We start from the raw sequence: 18,804 nt of genomic DNA, 5'->3' as shown, positions 1-18,804 counted from the left end.
ACACTGATTTTTCGAAAGCCAACGAAACAAACATAAGCATCCACTAATAAGTGTTAGCGAAAACAACGAAACGAGTCGATCGCGGCCCCGGTCTGACCGGAGCGGCGGCGGCGGCGGCGGCCGCATATGTACACCGCCGCGCGACCCGCGGGCCGCGCGGCGAGGATAAATAATATTATATAGACTACCGTACGATCTAACGAATAAACATTAAATAGTTTCATCTACCGACGTCTGTACAGGGCGCGGGGGGTCCGGGTCCGGGTCCGGGCGCGGCCTCGGGCTTGGGGCGGCCGGCCTCGGGCGCCGGCCTCGGGCGGGGCTCAGGGGGCGCGGGCGCCGCCGGCGCCGCTCTCGCGCGCCGCACGCGCGGCGGCGGCTCCGGCGCGCGGCCCCCGCGCTCCTACCTGCCCTCCGGCAGCTGCCGCGCCACGGCGTGCGCGCGCGCCGCCGCCTCCTTGGTGCGCGGCTGCGGCTTGCTGCGCGGCAGCGGCAGCGCGGGCTGCGGCGCGGGCTGCGGCTGCGGCGCGGGCGGCGAGGGGGCGGGGGCGGCGCGCGGCGCGGGCGGCGGCGGCCGCGGCGCGGGCGGCCCCAGCGACGCCAGCACCAGCCCGCGCAGCAGCGCCGCGCGCGTCTCCGCCTCCGCACCCATCACGCCCGTCGTCGCTCCTGACGAACGAATCGAATGTCAAACGAGCCGGTCGGTCGGGGTTTCAAACGTATACGGGTTGGATTTTATAAATGGGGCCCTGCGGGCGGTTCCCGAATTACCGCCGCCAAAACGGTGTGACGCTTTCCCTATTTTTTTCATTAACTATGTATGGTATTTAAAGATTTAAAAAAAAAATGTAGTCGGCGACAAAAATGTTTATGTCAATTAAGTGCATTCCTATCCAGGATCAAAACCTTGTTAGAGATCAACCTAGGTTAGGGCACTCGAAAAAATAAAAATTAATGTGTCCCATAAAAAAATTCGACTCGAAATGACTAGTCCAAAACATCTGCAGCACTATGTATAATTGACCCATCCTCTTTTCTATTGAAAAACTTTAGTTCCGAAATTGCTGGCCAATTAAATTTGTAGCGTTAATTGTTTAAAATTCGAATAGAAATTGTAAAGTTACCTTGCAGACCTCGCACCTAAATATATTTGGTCATGATATTTTGAGTTTTATTCACCAGTACTAGAGTTCACTTTTATTAGCGATTTCATCAAGATGTAGCTTTATTGAATTATATTTGAGTGATATAAAGCTAGAATGTAACTGTGAGATCCTCGTATTTCAGCCCGTACAAGATTAGAACCTTTTTCATGTAATGTCATTGAGTTTTTCTTTATTGATTTAAATGCCATCTAAATGAGTGGCTATCTAAACCTTACGGTCACGTGATCGCCTTACGCTGTCTCGAGTTTATCATTTTTTCCCCACTTCAAAAACTGCCCAGCGCCGCTAAAGAAGTTTTCACTTAAAAAATCGCTAAATATGCAGAACACCGTCCGATTTTTCGTATTCAGTTTAATGACAAAACTTTGCGTAGGGGGCGCCACTTCCACAATTCGTCACAATCTAAGGGTTTACCGCAAACGAGAGAGTCAAAATTTCGTTATCAAACCTCTCTATTACTCTTGCATATTCGAGCGATAAAGAGGCGTTTCCCGGTAGGCCCTTTGTAAATAAACCGACTTCATGTATCAATGTCATACAGTTTAAGGCACAGTATGTATTTAAGTTTGGGCTATTATATAATCTGTGGTTTGGGTGCTAATGCTGCCCACATTGCGGCAGAACATTGCAGTAATATTTAGTTCGATTAAATCGTCCTCATCAAAAATATTTTTAACAGAAAAACTATACTTTAAATAAAAAACAGTTTAAAATGCCATTAATAGTTATTTTCGATACAATTGCGAAAAAGAGGAAATTCGAAACGAGTGGCGATAAATTAAAACACGACCGAAGGGACACGACAAAAAAAAAAGGTCCACTTCATCAAATGGCACAACCAAAACCGAATCTCGAACCTCCTCCTTCCGTAATATCGAAGTCGGTTAATACGTCTCGGTCTCGGTGAGCGGGCGAGGAGGTAGTGTAAGTGTAAGGCCTGAGTGGACGCTCGAAGCGGAGCGTTCGGCGGGGCGTGCAACGTGGCGTCGGGCTCACAAGTAATTTGGGCAGCGTGCACTAAGGCCGCTCCTATACGTTTGCATTTGTTTAACATGCACGCCGCACGCCCCGCCCCGCTGCACGCCCAACTCGAGCGTCCACTCAGGCCTTACACGTAGGGTAGAGGCAGACGTACCTAGGAAGCCGGAGAGCAGGTACTGGGAGTCGGCGCGGTCGGCGGCGGGCGGCGGCGCGACGGCGGGCGCGGGCGCGGGCGGCGGCGCGGCGGCGGCGGCGGCGGGCCGGCGCGGCAGGCGCTCCAGCTGCTGCCGCGCCGCCTGCGAATACGTAACCACATCCTGCAACTCCGATAATGAGAACCTCGCTCTGGCGACGGAGGCTGGAGGACCCGACCTCCAGTCTCCGCCCCGCCGACGGGAGTTTGCGATTTTAAGAATAAGAATAAGAAACCATTTATTGCAACACAAAAAGCGTACAGGTTACAAAACATAAGGATTAAAAAAATAAGAATAATTGTGCGGCAAAAGGAACGGGCTCAGCATACGCTGCGTCAGTCATTTCATTACAAATTGCCTGCGCAGCGCTGATTTTCAGTCCGTCCCCGACCCCCCGTATTTTAGCCGACCCGACGCCCCGCTCGGGCGGGGCGGCCGGGGTGTTGCGGACGTTCTCGTCCGCAAAGCGGACCGTCCGATTCGTTTAAAAAATCTCTGTTTGACTTTTTCGGATGCTGATTTTTAAATGAATGCGTCAATGAGGTTGACGCCCGTCGAAGGTTTTTATAGATGACGCCGGCATAGGTTTCCCCCGTTTCTAGTTTTGTTATATGGGATTTGGCTTTAACTATAGTATACGTTTCATAAAATTAAAAAACGTCGTTTAAGTATACAAAAGAGATGCCATTGTAAAAACTTTGAGCGTTTTCTAATCGTTTGATAGACCGACTAGTGAAAATGTTAGAAATACCTAATGGACGAAATAACTAATATCGATATACCTAATACACGGGGCGCCAGTTCAAACCTATCTTACTTTTCTGTCAAAAAAATTCACCAGAAAACATTGAGAGATGCGTCAATACCGGACATATTAAAGCAATTTTGCTCAAGCTGAAACGGAGACCTTCGCTACGCGATAATAAATATTTGGGGAAAATAAAGAACACTACGTTTCTCAAATGAAACGTAGGTGAAGAAGGGCGGCGGCGGAGTTCTGATAGCGGTAAGATCTAGTATTTCAGCATCTCGCCGATCAGATTGGGAATCTAACTTAATCGAAGAAATATATGTTGAAATTTGTAACTCCGGCTATAAAATGGTAATCAATGGCGTCTATATCCCCCCCAAATCTAATATACTAGTGTATCAAACCTATTGTAATAAATTAGAAGAATTGAGCACATCCTTAGTCGACGAGATATTGTGTTTGGCGGGTGATTACAATCTTCCTGAGTTGAGTTGGTCCTTGTCAAGCGTGGGTGAACTTTTACCTGATAATGTAGGTCAAAACCCCTGCGCAGCAGCACTAATTAACACGACCGAAATGTTAGGTTTACATCAGTTTAATAAAAGTAAGAATATTAACAATCGAACGTTAGACTTAATATTTTGTAACAAAATATGTTTAATTTCGAATCCGGAAATCGAATTATCGAATATTGATAGACATCACCCCGCCGTGGAATATAGTATAGATCTCGTCCCAACTAATTGTATTCCCAAGAAACCCGTAGCTATATATAACTTTCGTAAGGCTGACTATAGTGAAATCTCAGAAATGATTAATAAAATTGACTGGCAGGTCGAGCTCAAAGATTTACAACCAGAGGCAGCAGTAGATAAATTTTATACAATTATTTATAACATTATAGATAAGTTAGTGCCATTAAAAAAAATGACAAGTAAAAATACACCGAAGTGGTTTTCTCCCGCTTTAAAAAATACTTTAAACAGGAAAAAGAAACTATGGCGGCGTTGGAAAATATATAATTCTGCGGTAGACTATGCTGAGTTCTCTTTGCTTAGAAAAAGAAGTAAAAGATTATTAATTGAATGTTTTAACACATACACCAATAATACCGAACTAAGTATCAAAAGTAATATTAAAGCTTTTTGGTCATATATTTCAACATTAAAAAAGAACTCTTCAGGCTATCCTGCCACTATGTATTATAATGATAAATCCTCTAACACCCCAGATGGTGTAGTCGAAATGTTCGCAGGTTTCTTTCAGTCGGTGTTTGAACAGCGTGGTAATATTGATTACAATGAATTAGACGGTATACCCTCGTTAGACGAAGCAAAAAACATAACTAATATTGAATTGCACAGAGGTCATATACTTAAAAAACTTAAAAGTATAGACACTAATAAAGGAGCGGGGCCAGATAAAATTAGTCCTCTTTTTATAAAAAATACCGCTACAGCATTAGTTACTCCGCTTCAGATAATTTTTAATAAATGCCTTAATTTCGGAACTTTCCCTGAACGCTGGAAAATAGCACATGTGACGCCTATACATAAATCGGGTCCAAAATGCCAGGTAGCTAATTATAGACCTGTCTCAGTACAATCCATTATACCTAAAGTTTTTGAAGGGTTGATTCATGATGTCATATATCCTTTGATCCAGCCTAGTATATTACCTGAACAACATGGTTTTATGAAAAATAGATCGACGATTACGAATTTATTACAATATACTGACTTTATATTCAAGTCTATGGATGAAAGAGAGCAAGTAGATGTTATTTTTACCGACTTTTGTAAAGCTTTCGATAAAGTAGACCATGTATATCTTCTTAAAAAACTAGCATTTAACGGAATCCGTGGTAATCTGTTGCGTTGGTTTGCCTCCTATTTAACAAATAGAACTCAAGTCGTAGTTATTAATGGATTTAGGTCTAACCTTGCCAATGTGACGTCCGGAGTAATTCAAGGCTCAATTTTAGGGCCTTTGTTATACAGTATATTTATTAATGATATCAAAAACTGCTTTAAGAATAGCAGTTTCCTATTATTTGCAGATGACCTAAAAATTTATAAAGTAATAAAAAGGGAAAGTGTTAGTAAATTGGTCCAGAAAGACTTAGACACATTTTATAAATACTGCGAACACAATAAGTTGCAATTGGCGACTAATAAATGTATGCAAATTACTTTTACAAAAAACAAGAAAAGACTCATAAACTTTAACTATAAATTAGGTCAAACACAAATAATGAAAGTACAAACAGCTAGGGATCTTGGAGTAATGTTTGACGAAAACCTACATTTTAGCGGGCATATAGATAAAATAGTACGTAAAGCTTATCAAATGTTAGGTTTTGTCATCAGGTCGGCTAAGGTATTCAAAAAGGCGGATACGTACCTATTGCTTTATAAAACGTTAGTAAGACCACATTTAGAGTACGCGTCAGTTGTATGGAATCCTCTTTATGCCAAATATGCTAATGCCATTGAAATGGTACAAAAGAAATTCCTGAGAATTATGCATAAGAAACTTACAGGAAAAAAGATGCCGTACAAAAACTTGCTAAAGCACTACAAATTATCATCATTGTCAACGCGACGAATAATGTCCGATGCTATGGTACTTTACAATATATGTAGAAGTGAGTACAACAGCAGCGAGCTGATACAACTCATGCGGTTCCGGGTGCCGCGTAGCGGGGCGCGCTCCGCCGCCCTGTTTGCCGTGCCCACGTGCGCCACCAACGCTGGTGTACGAGCGCCGCTGCGTCGCATTTGTGACACATACAATAAAAGTCTCGTCTCCGTCGACATCTTCAACACTAGCAAAATTCAATTTAAAAAGCAAATCCTTGGAATAATTCAAGAAGACTGTTAATGAAGTTACTGAAGTTAATGGTATAAGTAGGTAAGTATAGCCTTAAGATATAAGATACTACAAATTGTTTGTTTTTTACTAATGGTTCGTGCCAATAGAAAATGTCTATTAATAATTGTAAACTGAATTTAACTGTGTATCTCGGTGAGAACTGCTAGGGAGGAAAATGCATGTTTTAGTATGTAAGTTAGTTCTTAATCGAATTTATGTACATTTTACTCTGTTGTTCTCTTAATAAATAAAAAAAAAAAAAAAAAATATTTCAGTCAAATTAAGGTATAGGTAATCAGGATCAATACCGACCTAGTAAATGTCTGGTTTTTTAACCCTTAAATGCATGATTTTTTGTATAATTTCCTAATAAATTGAAATAGATGGGTAATGTTATATAGATTGTGGGAAAAATAAAGAAAATCATAGTAATTAAATATATATATATATGCATATTGAGCCACGGGCCTAGAAAATATACGATGTAGATCTACATCATTATGCATTTAAGGGTTAACTCCTATCGAAAGAGTGTTATAAAATGATGATCGCTCGGGTGGGTAGTTGGTGGTGGGTGGTACCCACCGACCAGGGTGTACGAGCGGGTACTCACGGTGGCCTGCTGGCGCTCGAGCTGCAGCTGCATCTGCAGCTGCTGCAGCTGGCTGGGCGTGCCGGGCTGGCCGGCGCCGCGCCGCACGCCCGACAGCTGCGACAGCAGCTCCGCGATGGGGTCCACCACCGCGTCGCGCGACGACGGCGACAGCGACGACAACCCGCCGCTGGTGCTGCAACACACCGCTCACGGTCAGCTCTACCTGATGCCAGGCAGCGATACCAGGGAACCAGGACAAAACGATAATAGTACATCGACAGCAAACAAAAAGTAAATAGGTATCCGGATGACAGATGCTACGAAGTCACGCCACTATTGGCATACATTATTTAAGTTTTGATTGCCGTTTTCTATAAATTGTCACCTTGGCTAGGCCCCCTGGGGCGAAGCACGTCTAAACAGATCCGACCCCTACGGGCGACAATAATAGATCGGACAAGCTAGTCAATGAGTATTACTTTTCAGGTTCGTTTAAAGATTAAAATAGCTAAAAGTGCAGAAATGTGTATTTTTCTTTTATGTACTAATGTCAAAACGTATTATTATCCGATCCTCTGTTTCAATAATACTTAATATAGGTAATTATTATTTATTAGGGAAGTAATAAGCAGCGGACTAGCCTAATCTTAAGCTTAAATTTATCCTGAGGGTTCGGTCACACAGATGCGGATCTACCTACTACTCTGTTTGTGTGAAACCTATTGGATGAAACTGTCATGGGCATCAAATGGTATAGTTACTATTGCACTGCTAGTCATGCATACTGAGGAGCAATCTCATAAATTTACCGGTCAGCTTTACGACTTGGCTTTCTTTGCGTTTGCGCACCAATGTAGGGTGCGTCTGGTAGACTCGGGTCGCCTCTACGAGGCAGCTCACCCAGTCTAAACCCCAAGTAAACTCTCTTTATATCGACCATAAATGCAACCATGAAAAAATGCCCATACGCACTTGCAACAGCGGCGGCGCGCGCACGTAGGGTAGGGGATCATAACTTCGTTTTAAATATGCAACCGCGCACGACCTTTCGCACTTAACCGTCACTATGCAAGAATTCCAGGGTGTGCCGCCGCCGTTGTAACCGCAAATACGTACGTATATGCCTTAAGTGTAAGGCCTGAGTGGACGCCCGAGTTGGGCTTGCAGCGGGGCGGGGCGTGCGACGTGCATATTAAACAAATGAAAGCGTATAGGAGCGGCCTTAGTGCACGCTGCTCGAATTACTTGTGAGCCCGACGCCACGCTGCACGCCCCGCCGAACGCTCCGCTTCGAGCGTCCACTCAGGCCTTACACTAAGAGGAGGTAACTGGCAGCGTACCTCAATGATTTATAACTCAAGATAGGTTATAGGCGTTCCAAAATTGAAGCGCTTACCTTGTGACAAATTGGACAAGTTGCCTTTAGTCGCGGCTGGACAAGCGAGAAATGTGCACGTGCTAACGAGCTCCCGCACGCCGAAAAAGAAAGAGACGACCTTATGTATAACAACGAGTGTGACAAAGGTGGATGGAATGAGAAAATGAGTCAAAAATAACAGATTTCTTCGTAGGCACAGAAATAAATATGGAAATATTTTTTGTGCTCCTCAAGTATGAGTATAACCTATCTATGGTTATATAATATCATTGGCGTACCTGAAGTGCATGTTGGTCCGCCTGGCGCGGCTCACCCCGCGGCCGGCGTGCGGCATGCGCCGGACTCCGCCGTGCCGGATGCCGCTCGGCTCGTCGTGCGGTTAGTTAAGGATTATATTGACAGATTCGTCTCATACCGACGAGGTAAAAATAATTTTGTTGTGTAGTTACGACAATATGATTGAGGAACATTTTATTTATCTTAATAGTTAAGTACAACATATTCCGCTGCCATGCACCATGTTTTGTTTAAATGGAAGTAAGATGAATAAAATGATCTGCAATCTAAATTGCAAAATGCAAACTAATATTTTAGCCCTGTGTTGAATATTTAAAAGGCGCCGACTATAATCATAATTCTTGTAACATAATATATGAATATTATGATAAAGTAGAAAATCAAATTAAAATAAAAAATCTCTCATCTTACCTTAAACTTTAGTTAAACAAAGTGTGTTTTAGATATTTGGCATCAGAAAGTATCCGTAAATACCATAGCGAACATACAGTGCAGAACATACTAGATCAGTACAGTGTTTATTTCCATCATCTTTATCATTCATCACATCTTATGTTATAAATATGTTATATTAAAAAGGATATTAAAAATGAGATGAGATCTCTAGGGCCAGTTCGATGTTCAAGGGTGAGATGACCGGCAAAGTCATCTGTCACGAAATTAGGTTCTCCACCTGGCATTGAAGCGCACACTGGACAAACCACCTGAAATGAAAATTTGTAAATCAGAACAGAACCTTTTTTTTTTTTTTTTTTTTTTTTTGACGGAGTGGGAATGCATTTACGCACGGTGTGTGGGACTCGCCGCTCCTTGTCCCTCTCTTGGCGAGAGGGGGGGAGAAATTGGCCCTACCCACTAAACCCACTCCGGCGTTTCATCCTCTTTGCCGTTCGTGAGGGCACACTGGGATCGATGTCATTCCACCACGGCGCCCTCCGGCAGCCCCGGCTTATCGCCAGGGCACCCTCACAATGCAGGGGGGGGATCAGAAACGCTTGATCCCCACCCCTACGACGTGTGTGGGGCCGTGCAATGCAGGTTCGGTACCCGAAATCAGAACAGAACCTACATATTTACACTCACGAGTTATGTCAGTTATGTCGAGAGTGAAATAAAATGAATAAATGGGTTTGCGCACAGCATAAAACCAAGGTGTGCTATAAACGTAACACGTCATGCGGTGTGCTGCAAATCTTTCTGCATTCACAATTGAAAGAACTAAGTGTAGTCAAAGTTACGACGTGGCGTAAGTATTTTAAACTAAAATTGGATTTTTTTTTAATTACTTGTATATTACGTAATAAGTCTTATTTTGAAATTTGAAACTTCATATAGTTATAACTATAACTTATCTGTTCCTAATTGGAGCTTTGATATAAAAAAAAAAGATATAATTATATGTAATGGAAGCAACAGGTTTTCTTCTCTGTATTTCAACCAGCAACTTACGGCAAGTGTAGTATCTGCGTGCTCGGCTGTGACGTGCTCCATGAGTGCAGTGTCTGTGAATCCCATGCGGTTGCAGAACGGACACGTGTAGGCTTGCGGCTGCTCCAGGGCGAGGGCCTCGCCGCCATAGTACAGATCTGGAAAAACAATATGTAGGTATTAACTACTGCTAGCTTTTATTTGAATACCTCTCCTAGAAGATATTTAGTTTACATATTTAATTAGATAGATATTTAGTTTATTCAGTGACCATAATCTCCCATTCTTTCAAAGTGACAGAGATGGTGAAGATGAAGCCAATTGTGTATGTACTCTTTCATAAAAAAGCTAGCGAGAAATGGTAGGAGGGAACTTAAATGGGAGAACCAGAACACTGAAGGTTGGAAAACCTTATTCTGAGAAAACTATGATATAGTATGGACATTGTAATGTCCACACCACAGTTTTCTAGCCTAATAGCCAATTTTACTGAAGTACAAAATGTTATTATATGTTGATAGACAGATAGAATACTCTTCATTGGCATACCTCAGTTAAAGATACAGCTTAACGAGAAAAACGATGAATTAACAATGAGGTAGGCAACAGTCAGTCTTATTGCTAAAGAGCAATATCTTTCAGATAACCTTTGGGTAGTGGAAACAAAGCATTTAATCAAAAAGAATAGGTGGTGTAAACATTATGAAGCCTACTTTGACACATCATGAACTCAAGTCATCCAACAAGAACAAAAATCAAGTATGAAGTATGTTACTGTAAAAGTGCAAAATATATTATTTTATTGTTAAATAAACAAGGTATTACACTTTCTGTGTTTTCAATACAAAATGAGACAACCTGCCACACAAAAACAATATTGGAATTCAGATACAAGTTACAAAAAACAACCTTTTAGGAGGACTCAAGTTTTGTTGTTGGATGACACATACAATCAAACATCAGCACAAAATTCAGCAGTGAAATAAGAATAAGGAAAAGGCAAATAATGCCCTATAAAATTTACATATCATCATCATCAAGCAATATCCTGTGCTAATACCTATCAAGTTCTTGTAACAAAGTCAGTTCATTAGTAGTTCAACAATTGCTGCAAAACAATTTAACAAGACTATTAACACATTCACTACCAAAAACACATATGTGTGTTCATTTTGTACTGGAAATGGGGTGCCCGGCACCGAAAGTGTTAACGGGACTAAGAATCAGGGACTTTATATTTTATGCCAATCCTCCGAAGACTCCGAGACCACGGGGACAACGCCGTCCTCGAAACGTCGGAGGTAAATCTTAAAACTTAGATACGCGATTAAGTCCCGTTGTATAATTTAATAATGTGTAAAAATCGTGAAAGTTTAAATCAGTGTTATGCCAACCCTCCCTGAGCCTAAATCTGCATCCATGCCTGACTACCTCGTTTAAAAAGATTTTGCCTCGAGTTATAAATTAAAATATTGCAAAAAAAAATCTATTTTTTATAATCTAATATATTCCAGTATATTTCTGTCATGGCCAGATCTTAGGATTGATCATTTCATGATGTAGAAAGCCTTTCATGAAATGATAGGTTGGTGTATTAAATGGCACAGTGTGGTAGGTTATTGTAAATTATGTTTAGTTTAAAAAATGTAAATATCTGCATAAATAATTATATTCCTTCCATACTTCATGGGCTGCTTAGAATTATTTTATGTGATCAATGGACTAAAAACATTAAATGTACAAAATCTAGATAAAATACCACTGTGCCAGTCAAATGACAGTTTGTCCAAAATTAGGCCAAATTAATGTAAGCTATAATATATTTGCACTAAGGTCTTACCAAAGTCACTTCTGGAAAGAATACATTGCATGGGGTGCTCTGTTGTGTGTTGGTTTGTGGTAGCGCCACTCTCATAACAGGCAGCGCACAAGTCGTAATCGATGCATATTAAACATTTGTACCGTCGTCCTCTGAAGTTATTTTTCAAACAAGAATCACAGCTGACTCCTGCAAACAGATCACAGTATATTCAATAACAATCCGCACGTATCATAATTTATATTCACAAAATAACCAATTAATCCTGTATGCAAATAGATCAAATATTCGTATAAACATATTACAAAACAAAGCAAAGAAAATCATAGTGACAAAAGCATCGAACAAATTTTGATTATCATTACACACCTTCATGGCGATTCATTTTCGCCAGAAAATGTCACCGACACAATTACTCCTTGGCACCAGGATTACTGTTAATCTATGAGGTATTTATATTACTATTATAAAATAAGCTGTTCAACATATAATACACCAAAATACGAGATTTTTAACAAAAATTTCCAAGCAAACCTAACCCAACCAGGCCATAATGACGTCACATAAATCTAACTTTGATCAGTATTGCCTAATATAAAAAATATTAAATCCACGAACTAAGAAACAATGACTTTATCAGCGTTTTTAATTGTGTCTCGTTTATTTCCACGGAGCAGTACAAAAAAAAAAAGAAGCATAGACAAGACAATAGATAATGTGGGCTGTCAAAAGCATGTCAAAAGTGTCAAAAAAGGAGTAATCGCGAATGCGATTTTGGTTCATTTTCATCATTTGCTCTCTGAATTTTAAAATTACCGTTAATTCCGAACTCTATATATTGCATTAAATTTGCAACAAAAGAAGTTATTTTCTTCTACAGTGGACTAAGTAGATGTGTGTAGCTCATGTAGAACAATTTTCTTTAATTTGACTTCGTTTGTTAAGTTATTTTGCGCGGGAAGCCGGGAATTGCCTCTAAAATCTTGTAATGAGAATTGAACCTGATTTTTAAGCCCTTCGTCAAGATGACTGATGCTTTGTGCCATTTGGTTGTGGACGGCAACGACGTATTAGAAATAAAATTAGGTGAGGAGCACAATCATGTCAAGGCAAACCAATAACTTGTACATGACGATGGGGTAATACATAACCTTTTTATGTTAACAGTGAGGTCTCCAGACGATATTGAGGATGAAGAAACCAGTTTTGCTCCAGAGATGTGCCACCAAGTGTTTGGCGAAAATGAAAATATTTTTGGCTACACAGACTTGCGTATACGGCTCTACTACACTGCTGGGAGTCTTCAAACGTATCTCGGAATTCAATACTCTGAAAAGGTTTCTTTTTAGTAAAATCTACGATTAATAACAAGATAATGCATGTTAGAATTAATTTCATGATGTAGGTATTTTTTGTCACTATAGCTAGGACTCAGTGGTTCCTAACCTGGGGGTAATTACCCCCGTGGGGGTAAAACTGGTATTTTACGGGGGTAATAAGCTAACCTAATCTAACAATACAACAAACATACACATTTTATTTTTTATTACCATTGGAAGGAGGGGTAAAATCAGGTTCCCTAGTTAGTCATAAGGGTGACCGGACTGAAAAGGTTAGGAACCACTGAGCTAGGTGGTACATATACCTACCTGTCATTGTTATTTTTGTAATTTCAGATTGAGCCCAGTATTTCTGAAGGCATGAAAGCTGATGATGTAGAAGGAGCTATGAAAAAAATCTTGGCACCTGGTTATACAACAAATTTGGACCAGTTTGTCTCATTGTTAGAAAAGGACAAAGCATTCAGGCCCATGGGAAAAATGCTACATTCCTTTACAGCCACTCCCCGTAAGTTAAAAGTAGAGTTGGTTTTTAGTGAAAACATGGAAATTATAATCTTTCAGTTCCGAGCCACTCATATCCAATAGAAAATGAACCCACCTAAACAGTTCTTAGCAGTGAATGTGTTAAGAAATTAAATAACAATCAATACTGTATTTATTACCTGCTACCGAGATCTAAGTAGCAAAGAGTAGTAAAATCCAACAGGGAAAGTTACCGTTATGTTTTGTTGCAATGAAATAAAATAAATGTCAATTTTCCATTAGATGAAGGGGGAGACAAACATACATTTGAAGTGTACTTGTGTGACACAACCACGCCAGGCTTCCTTGTCTTCCATGAGCGGCTGCAGACGTTCCTGCTGTGGTATGTGGATGCGGCCTCCTTCATTGATGTAGATGATGACCAATGGACCTTCTTTACAGTGTAAGTTACTTTTGATTTATAATTCGTTAAAAAATCACTTTATCCTAAGAGTTGAGGGTAAAATCAGCACTTACGAGTAGGTCAGTGATTCATGTAATTTCTGATTCTTGGTATAAATCCCCTCCCTCGCCCTTGGTAATATTTGGTGAGGTATTTGGTTAACCCCCCCCCCTCCCCCATAACGTCACGTATTTTTTTGAATTTTTACATTCAAACTAATTTTAAGATATAGGGCACCAACCACATGCATTTTTACACTCCTTAGTTTCTAAGGCTATCACATGTTAGATGTTGCCTGTGCAAGCATGCAACTATAGTCTGTTCCCTCTTTTTCACACCTATAGGTATAGCGATTCAGCATTCATAAAGTGTCCAAGCACTTTTGCAGCTGAGTGTACGCCAGTGATATTTACTACACTATTTTGTTGTTGGAACAGAGTGCAAATGCTGGTTTTACTCGTAGTAACAGTGGTCGAATGACGCTACATCCATTTCAGATTCGAGAAGTACCCTACGAGCGAGGGCGGGTACGCGTACGCGGCGGCCGGGTACGCGACGGTGTATCGCTACTACGCGTACCCAGCGCACGCGCGCCCGCGCGTGTCGCAGGTGCTCACGCTGCCGCCCTTCCGCAAGCTCGGCGTCTGTGCCAATCTGCTTACGGTACACATTACTACTACATATTATTATATTATATGTTGGCAATGAAACTGTGAATAAGGGTGTAATTACGCTGGGTTGTTCACAGGCAAATACATACATTTCAAATACATTATTAAATTTGTAAGAAAGGAATAAAACATAAATTAACTAATTGAAGCTTGTAGTGCGTTTTGGAATAAGGGGGTTAGTTAGTATAATTTCTAAAATGTTTTTGTAAAAGGAGAATTGGCAATAATAATTAATTTAAATTTGTTTTACAACTGAAATAAATAAAATTGGAAATATTTTGTCCTATTTCAGGCCATCTATTCACACTTCGTAATACTTCCAGAAGTAATTGATATGACTGTAGAAGATCCATCAGAAGATTTCCAGCGTATCAGAGATTATGTAGATTGCAAAAATTGTGAAACACTGCCAGCATTTTATCCAGCAAAGCTTTATCAAGGGTGGGTATCATCTGTTCTTTATTGCCAAATAAGAAAAGCAAGAGAGCAATAGATGTAGATTTTTCTTTTGCCTTTGATATCTCAATAGGGATGATGACACATGTTGAATTTTATAAATCTAGTAAAATAGATAGCAAATGAGCATCACAATAATGTGGATATTAAAATAAAATACGAAAATGTTACAAAGATACAGGACCTGAAAGTTTCAAAATTTATATATTTTTTTAACTTCCAAAACCGATAAAAGTAAGGGTACCATTCGATTCCTTACATTTTATCCAAAAAAATATTGTATAGCAACTATATACATAAACGAAATATTATTTTACGGACAAAAACGCAATTTTCTTGTTTTGTCCATACACGTTCACTTATCCATTTGTGAGGGGCGTTTCGCGAGTGAAGTGCGACTGTCGGACTTTAACTATAATTTCTAACTTTTGTGTTGCTTTAATGCAATGGGTCCCATATAGATATTTGATCCTAAAAACAAACCCGATCGATAGATACCATAAATGAAAATTTGTCATGTAGCCTATTTACTTTATTTTTGAGTAATTACGTAATTAGCATGATATCAAGAAGTGCACAAAGTAAGCAATACAAGTGCAGACATAGGTGTTTCCTAGTGAATAAGTAAGTTATTATGGCACATTATTAAGTAACTTCTCTTGGACCGGGAGGATGAAGTAACGGGTTTTGTTTTAAAAGGTTTTCGCCTGAGATGGTGTCGCAGGCGTGCACCAAGTTTAAGATCAATAAGAAGCAGGTGCGGCGCGTGTACGAGATCCTGCGCCTGCGCGCGACCAACACGTCCGACAAGGCGCAGTACCTGCAGTACCGGCTCGACGTCAAGAACAGGCTCAACGCTCCCTTCCAGGTATTACACCTACATTTTACTAATTGTGCTGAATGAATTGGGCTTGTGCACGAAAAAAGTTTCCATTGGTCGATAACTAGCAAATGGCTGCCAAAGCTGCCAAAACAAAAGTAATAAAAGCTGATTAACATATTCCGTCGCAAAGTTAAATAGCACCGACTGACTAAGACACCATATAGCACCCTTTTCCAGGCATAGTACGATTTATGGACCAAATACGCGCCATTTAAATTTCAACTTTAGCATTCCGATTTAAGGTTCAAATTAGATTACACTTTCGGGAAATATGACTTGTCGTGAAATTAATCATCAAAGCTGGATTATATTTCGATTTTTTGGGAAAACCTTGTAGATTGGTGCGGCCTGGAAAAGGGTTAATGAATACTAAAATAATGAGTACTAATATATGTATGTGTGACCAGTGGTCACTGACCACTGATCGAATTATCGTTTCATCATCTTCCTCGCGTTGTCCCGGCATTTTGCCACGGCACATGGGAGCCTGGGGTCCGCTTGGCAACTAATCCCAGTAATTGGCGTGGGCACTAGTTTTTACGAAAGCGACTGCCATCTGACCTTCCAACCCAGAGGGTAAACTAGGCCCGTATTGGGATTAGTCCGGTTTCCTCACGATGTTTTCCTTCACCGAAAAGCGACTGGTAAATATCAAATGACATTTCGTACATAAGTTCCGAAAAACTCATTGGTACGAGCCGGGGTTCGAGCCCGCGACCTCCGGATTGCAAGTCGCACGCTCTTACCGCTAGGCCACCAGCGCTTCTCGTCAGCGATTATCGTTTAAATTGCCTTATTATTATGAATTCAATAAAATAATTATTTACAAACTCTAAGATTCTTCTTCGACAACTTCTTCACAGAAAAAGAAATTAGAAATGAAGAAGCTGGAGAAAGTGCTGAAACCGGAAGAGTACGCGGCGACGCTGAGCTCGCTGGGCGTCAACGAGACGCAGGGCCGCCTCGCCAGCCAGTACCTCGCGCTCGAGGCCGACTACCGCCGCGTGCTGCACCGCCTCGAGCACGACTAACCCGACACACGGCTCCACTACCACTGCTGCCGAGGCAAACGATCAGGGGCCTGGCTGAGTGACAATCGTTGATAAAAAACTTAAATAATGTATGGAAGCGATGACGTGTATTCCAGAGTTAATAAAAAGGGTCGCCATACCTTAAGTGCGAGGCCGTGGATGAGGAACCGCTTCGCGAGTCCGTCATGTCGACAGTCACATGTTTTCATTTCAATCGATTTGTCGATAAACGATTGTCATCTGGGCTACCGCCCTATGAATGAACATATGTACTCGCAGTTCGTGATTACCTGATTACTATTTACGACTATTAGTTCAGTTGTTTTTGGTTTAGCAAAACTGTCCAAAAATTCATGTCTAATATTAGTAATTATAATGATGTAATGTATCCAGTTTGAGTTAGTATTTTAATGATTTTTTTATATCATTTTATGTAAAGACGCAGTCAGTTCTTTATGAGATGTAAAATGATCAAATGCATGCAAGCATGGACTTGTAAGTATTGTGTTAAATTTGGCTGTAACCAAGCTGTAACACTCAAAGGTCGATAAGCTAGGAATTTCGACCCATAATTAAACAAAGTGGCAGGGATTAGGATAGGATATCGAAATGCATGAGTTGAAATGTTAATATTTGTTAAGATAAATATTGGCTGTTGAATTGGAATTAGTGTGTAGCTTTCCCTTGGAGCTGGTTTCTTTTTATTTTGTTGGAAAGCTAGACTAGTCATTTATTATGGAATTTCACACTTAAATCACATCTTTGAGTCAGCGCCCGGCGATGGCGGCAATTGGACATGAGAAAGAGCGTTATTTCTTGAGCCTTTAAGGAATAACAGTTTTATCTCATCACACTAGCGATTTGCAAGCGAGTCGAGCGCGCTACGTGTTCGCCGCGAGTTCGCTGCGAGTGTACGTGTCCACCATACGTGACCAGTGTTAGTACGCTGAGTACCGACACTGGGATTCTTAGAAAATACGTTGCGCGCTCGCGCCGAAATCGTTAAGCCCCGTCTCCATATCGCGCGGCAGCCGCGCGCAATGGATACCGGGCGCATCGAGTTGGCTCGCGCGGCAGCCCGGTATCCATTGCGCGCGGCTGCCGTGCGAGCCAATGTTCGATGGTTTGCCGCGCGATATGAAGACGAGGCTTTACGCGCTCGCGGCGATATCGTTGCGCGCTTGCGGTGAACCCGCTGCGCGTTCGCCTCGCTTTCAACTCGCTCGCAAACCGCTAGTGTGATAGGGCCCTTACGAGCATCGCTGGGCCGGAGGACAATATTGAATTGATGATATCACTGCATTCTTAACGCGGACGAATTGAGGTTGTTTAAACGTTTTACTTTTGGCTAACCTGTAATGAACATTATCTTACTTTAATTGGATAATTTTTCAAGTAAAATGTTGATTTTATAACATTATTGTTTTTTACTCCCTTTCAATCTATAAAGCGTAGATAGATTCCTATTTTATATTTATTTTAACCCTCGGAGATGTAGCTTTATTTTTTCATTGATAATACTTTTATATATATATATATATTATATATATACTTCCTGCTGGACGGCTTAAAAGTCCGTCAACGTGCACACTAGCGCCACTGCTAAATAATCATGATTATTTCAATTTAACGTAAGATATTTAAAAAAGGGGGCCGCTACTTACTTGTATTAAAGTACCTTTTGAATACATCAAACTAGTTTCTATGTTGCTGGATTTGTCAATCTATGCGTCCAAAGTTAAAACGGCCGTTTTTGTTTTGAGGTAATATATATATATATTTCGTTAAATTTTAATAATCACGATTATTTAGCAGTGGCGCTAGTGTGCACGTTGATGGGCTCTTAACTAGAGGCAAAATGTATATGACTCAAGTGTATCACCTGCCAAATTCGAAGCACGATTTATTCTTACAGTTACAACTCTTTTAGAATCGTTAAGTTCATGTCTACGGTATTAAATTGAAATACATATTGCATAGGTAATAAATCTATTACACAACAAAAATAATTG

The 18,804-nt window shown here is 40.8% G+C and overlaps 4 protein-coding genes and 1 long non-coding RNA gene across 5 annotated transcripts in view; 2 read left to right on the top strand and 3 right to left on the bottom strand.

Annotated features, from left to right (window-relative positions):
* The window catches only part of LOC134647343 (S-adenosylmethionine sensor upstream of mTORC1), a 111,335-nt gene that overhangs the window by 10,716 nt on the left and 81,815 nt on the right, over nucleotides 1-18,804 (bottom strand). The gene's annotated exons all lie outside the window — the stretch shown is intronic.
* The window catches only part of LOC134663232 (protein male-specific lethal-3), a 177,823-nt gene that overhangs the window by 147,113 nt on the left and 11,906 nt on the right, over nucleotides 1-18,804 (bottom strand). The window lies entirely within an intron of this gene.
* Nucleotides 1-18,804, top strand: part of LOC134647707 (uncharacterized) — a 111,414-nt gene that overhangs the window by 90,723 nt on the left and 1,887 nt on the right. The window lies entirely within an intron of this gene.
* On the bottom strand, nucleotides 368-12,066 carry LOC134662777 (E3 ubiquitin-protein ligase Kcmf1). The gene is made up of 8 exons (XM_063519075.1): nucleotides 11,853-12,066; nucleotides 11,505-11,672; nucleotides 9,686-9,822; nucleotides 8,821-8,940; nucleotides 8,218-8,312; nucleotides 6,580-6,754; nucleotides 2,302-2,443; nucleotides 368-669 (listed from the first exon to the last, which is right to left on the bottom strand). Exons 1-8 carry the CDS (start codon nucleotides 11,866-11,868, stop codon nucleotides 404-406), a joined length of 1,119 nt encoding a protein of 372 aa, XP_063375145.1. The 5' UTR covers nucleotides 11,869-12,066; the 3' UTR covers nucleotides 368-403.
* On the top strand, nucleotides 12,233-16,816 carry LOC134662769 (histone acetyltransferase type B catalytic subunit). The gene is made up of 8 exons (XM_063519063.1): nucleotides 12,233-12,569; nucleotides 12,651-12,820; nucleotides 13,160-13,331; nucleotides 13,592-13,751; nucleotides 14,249-14,414; nucleotides 14,715-14,863; nucleotides 15,578-15,746; nucleotides 16,625-16,816. The coding sequence occupies exons 1-8, from the start codon at nucleotides 12,509-12,511 to the stop codon at nucleotides 16,790-16,792; spliced, it is 1,215 nt and encodes a 404-aa protein (XP_063375133.1). The 5' UTR covers nucleotides 12,233-12,508; the 3' UTR covers nucleotides 16,793-16,816.

The sequence above is a fragment of the Cydia amplana genome, chromosome 1, assembly GCF_948474715.1.
Source record: "Cydia amplana chromosome 1, ilCydAmpl1.1, whole genome shotgun sequence".
Taxonomy (NCBI): Eukaryota; Metazoa; Arthropoda; class Insecta; order Lepidoptera; family Tortricidae; genus Cydia; species Cydia amplana.
The sequence above is the reverse complement of the archived record's forward strand: the minus strand, read 5'-3'. Positions and strand labels throughout refer to the sequence as shown.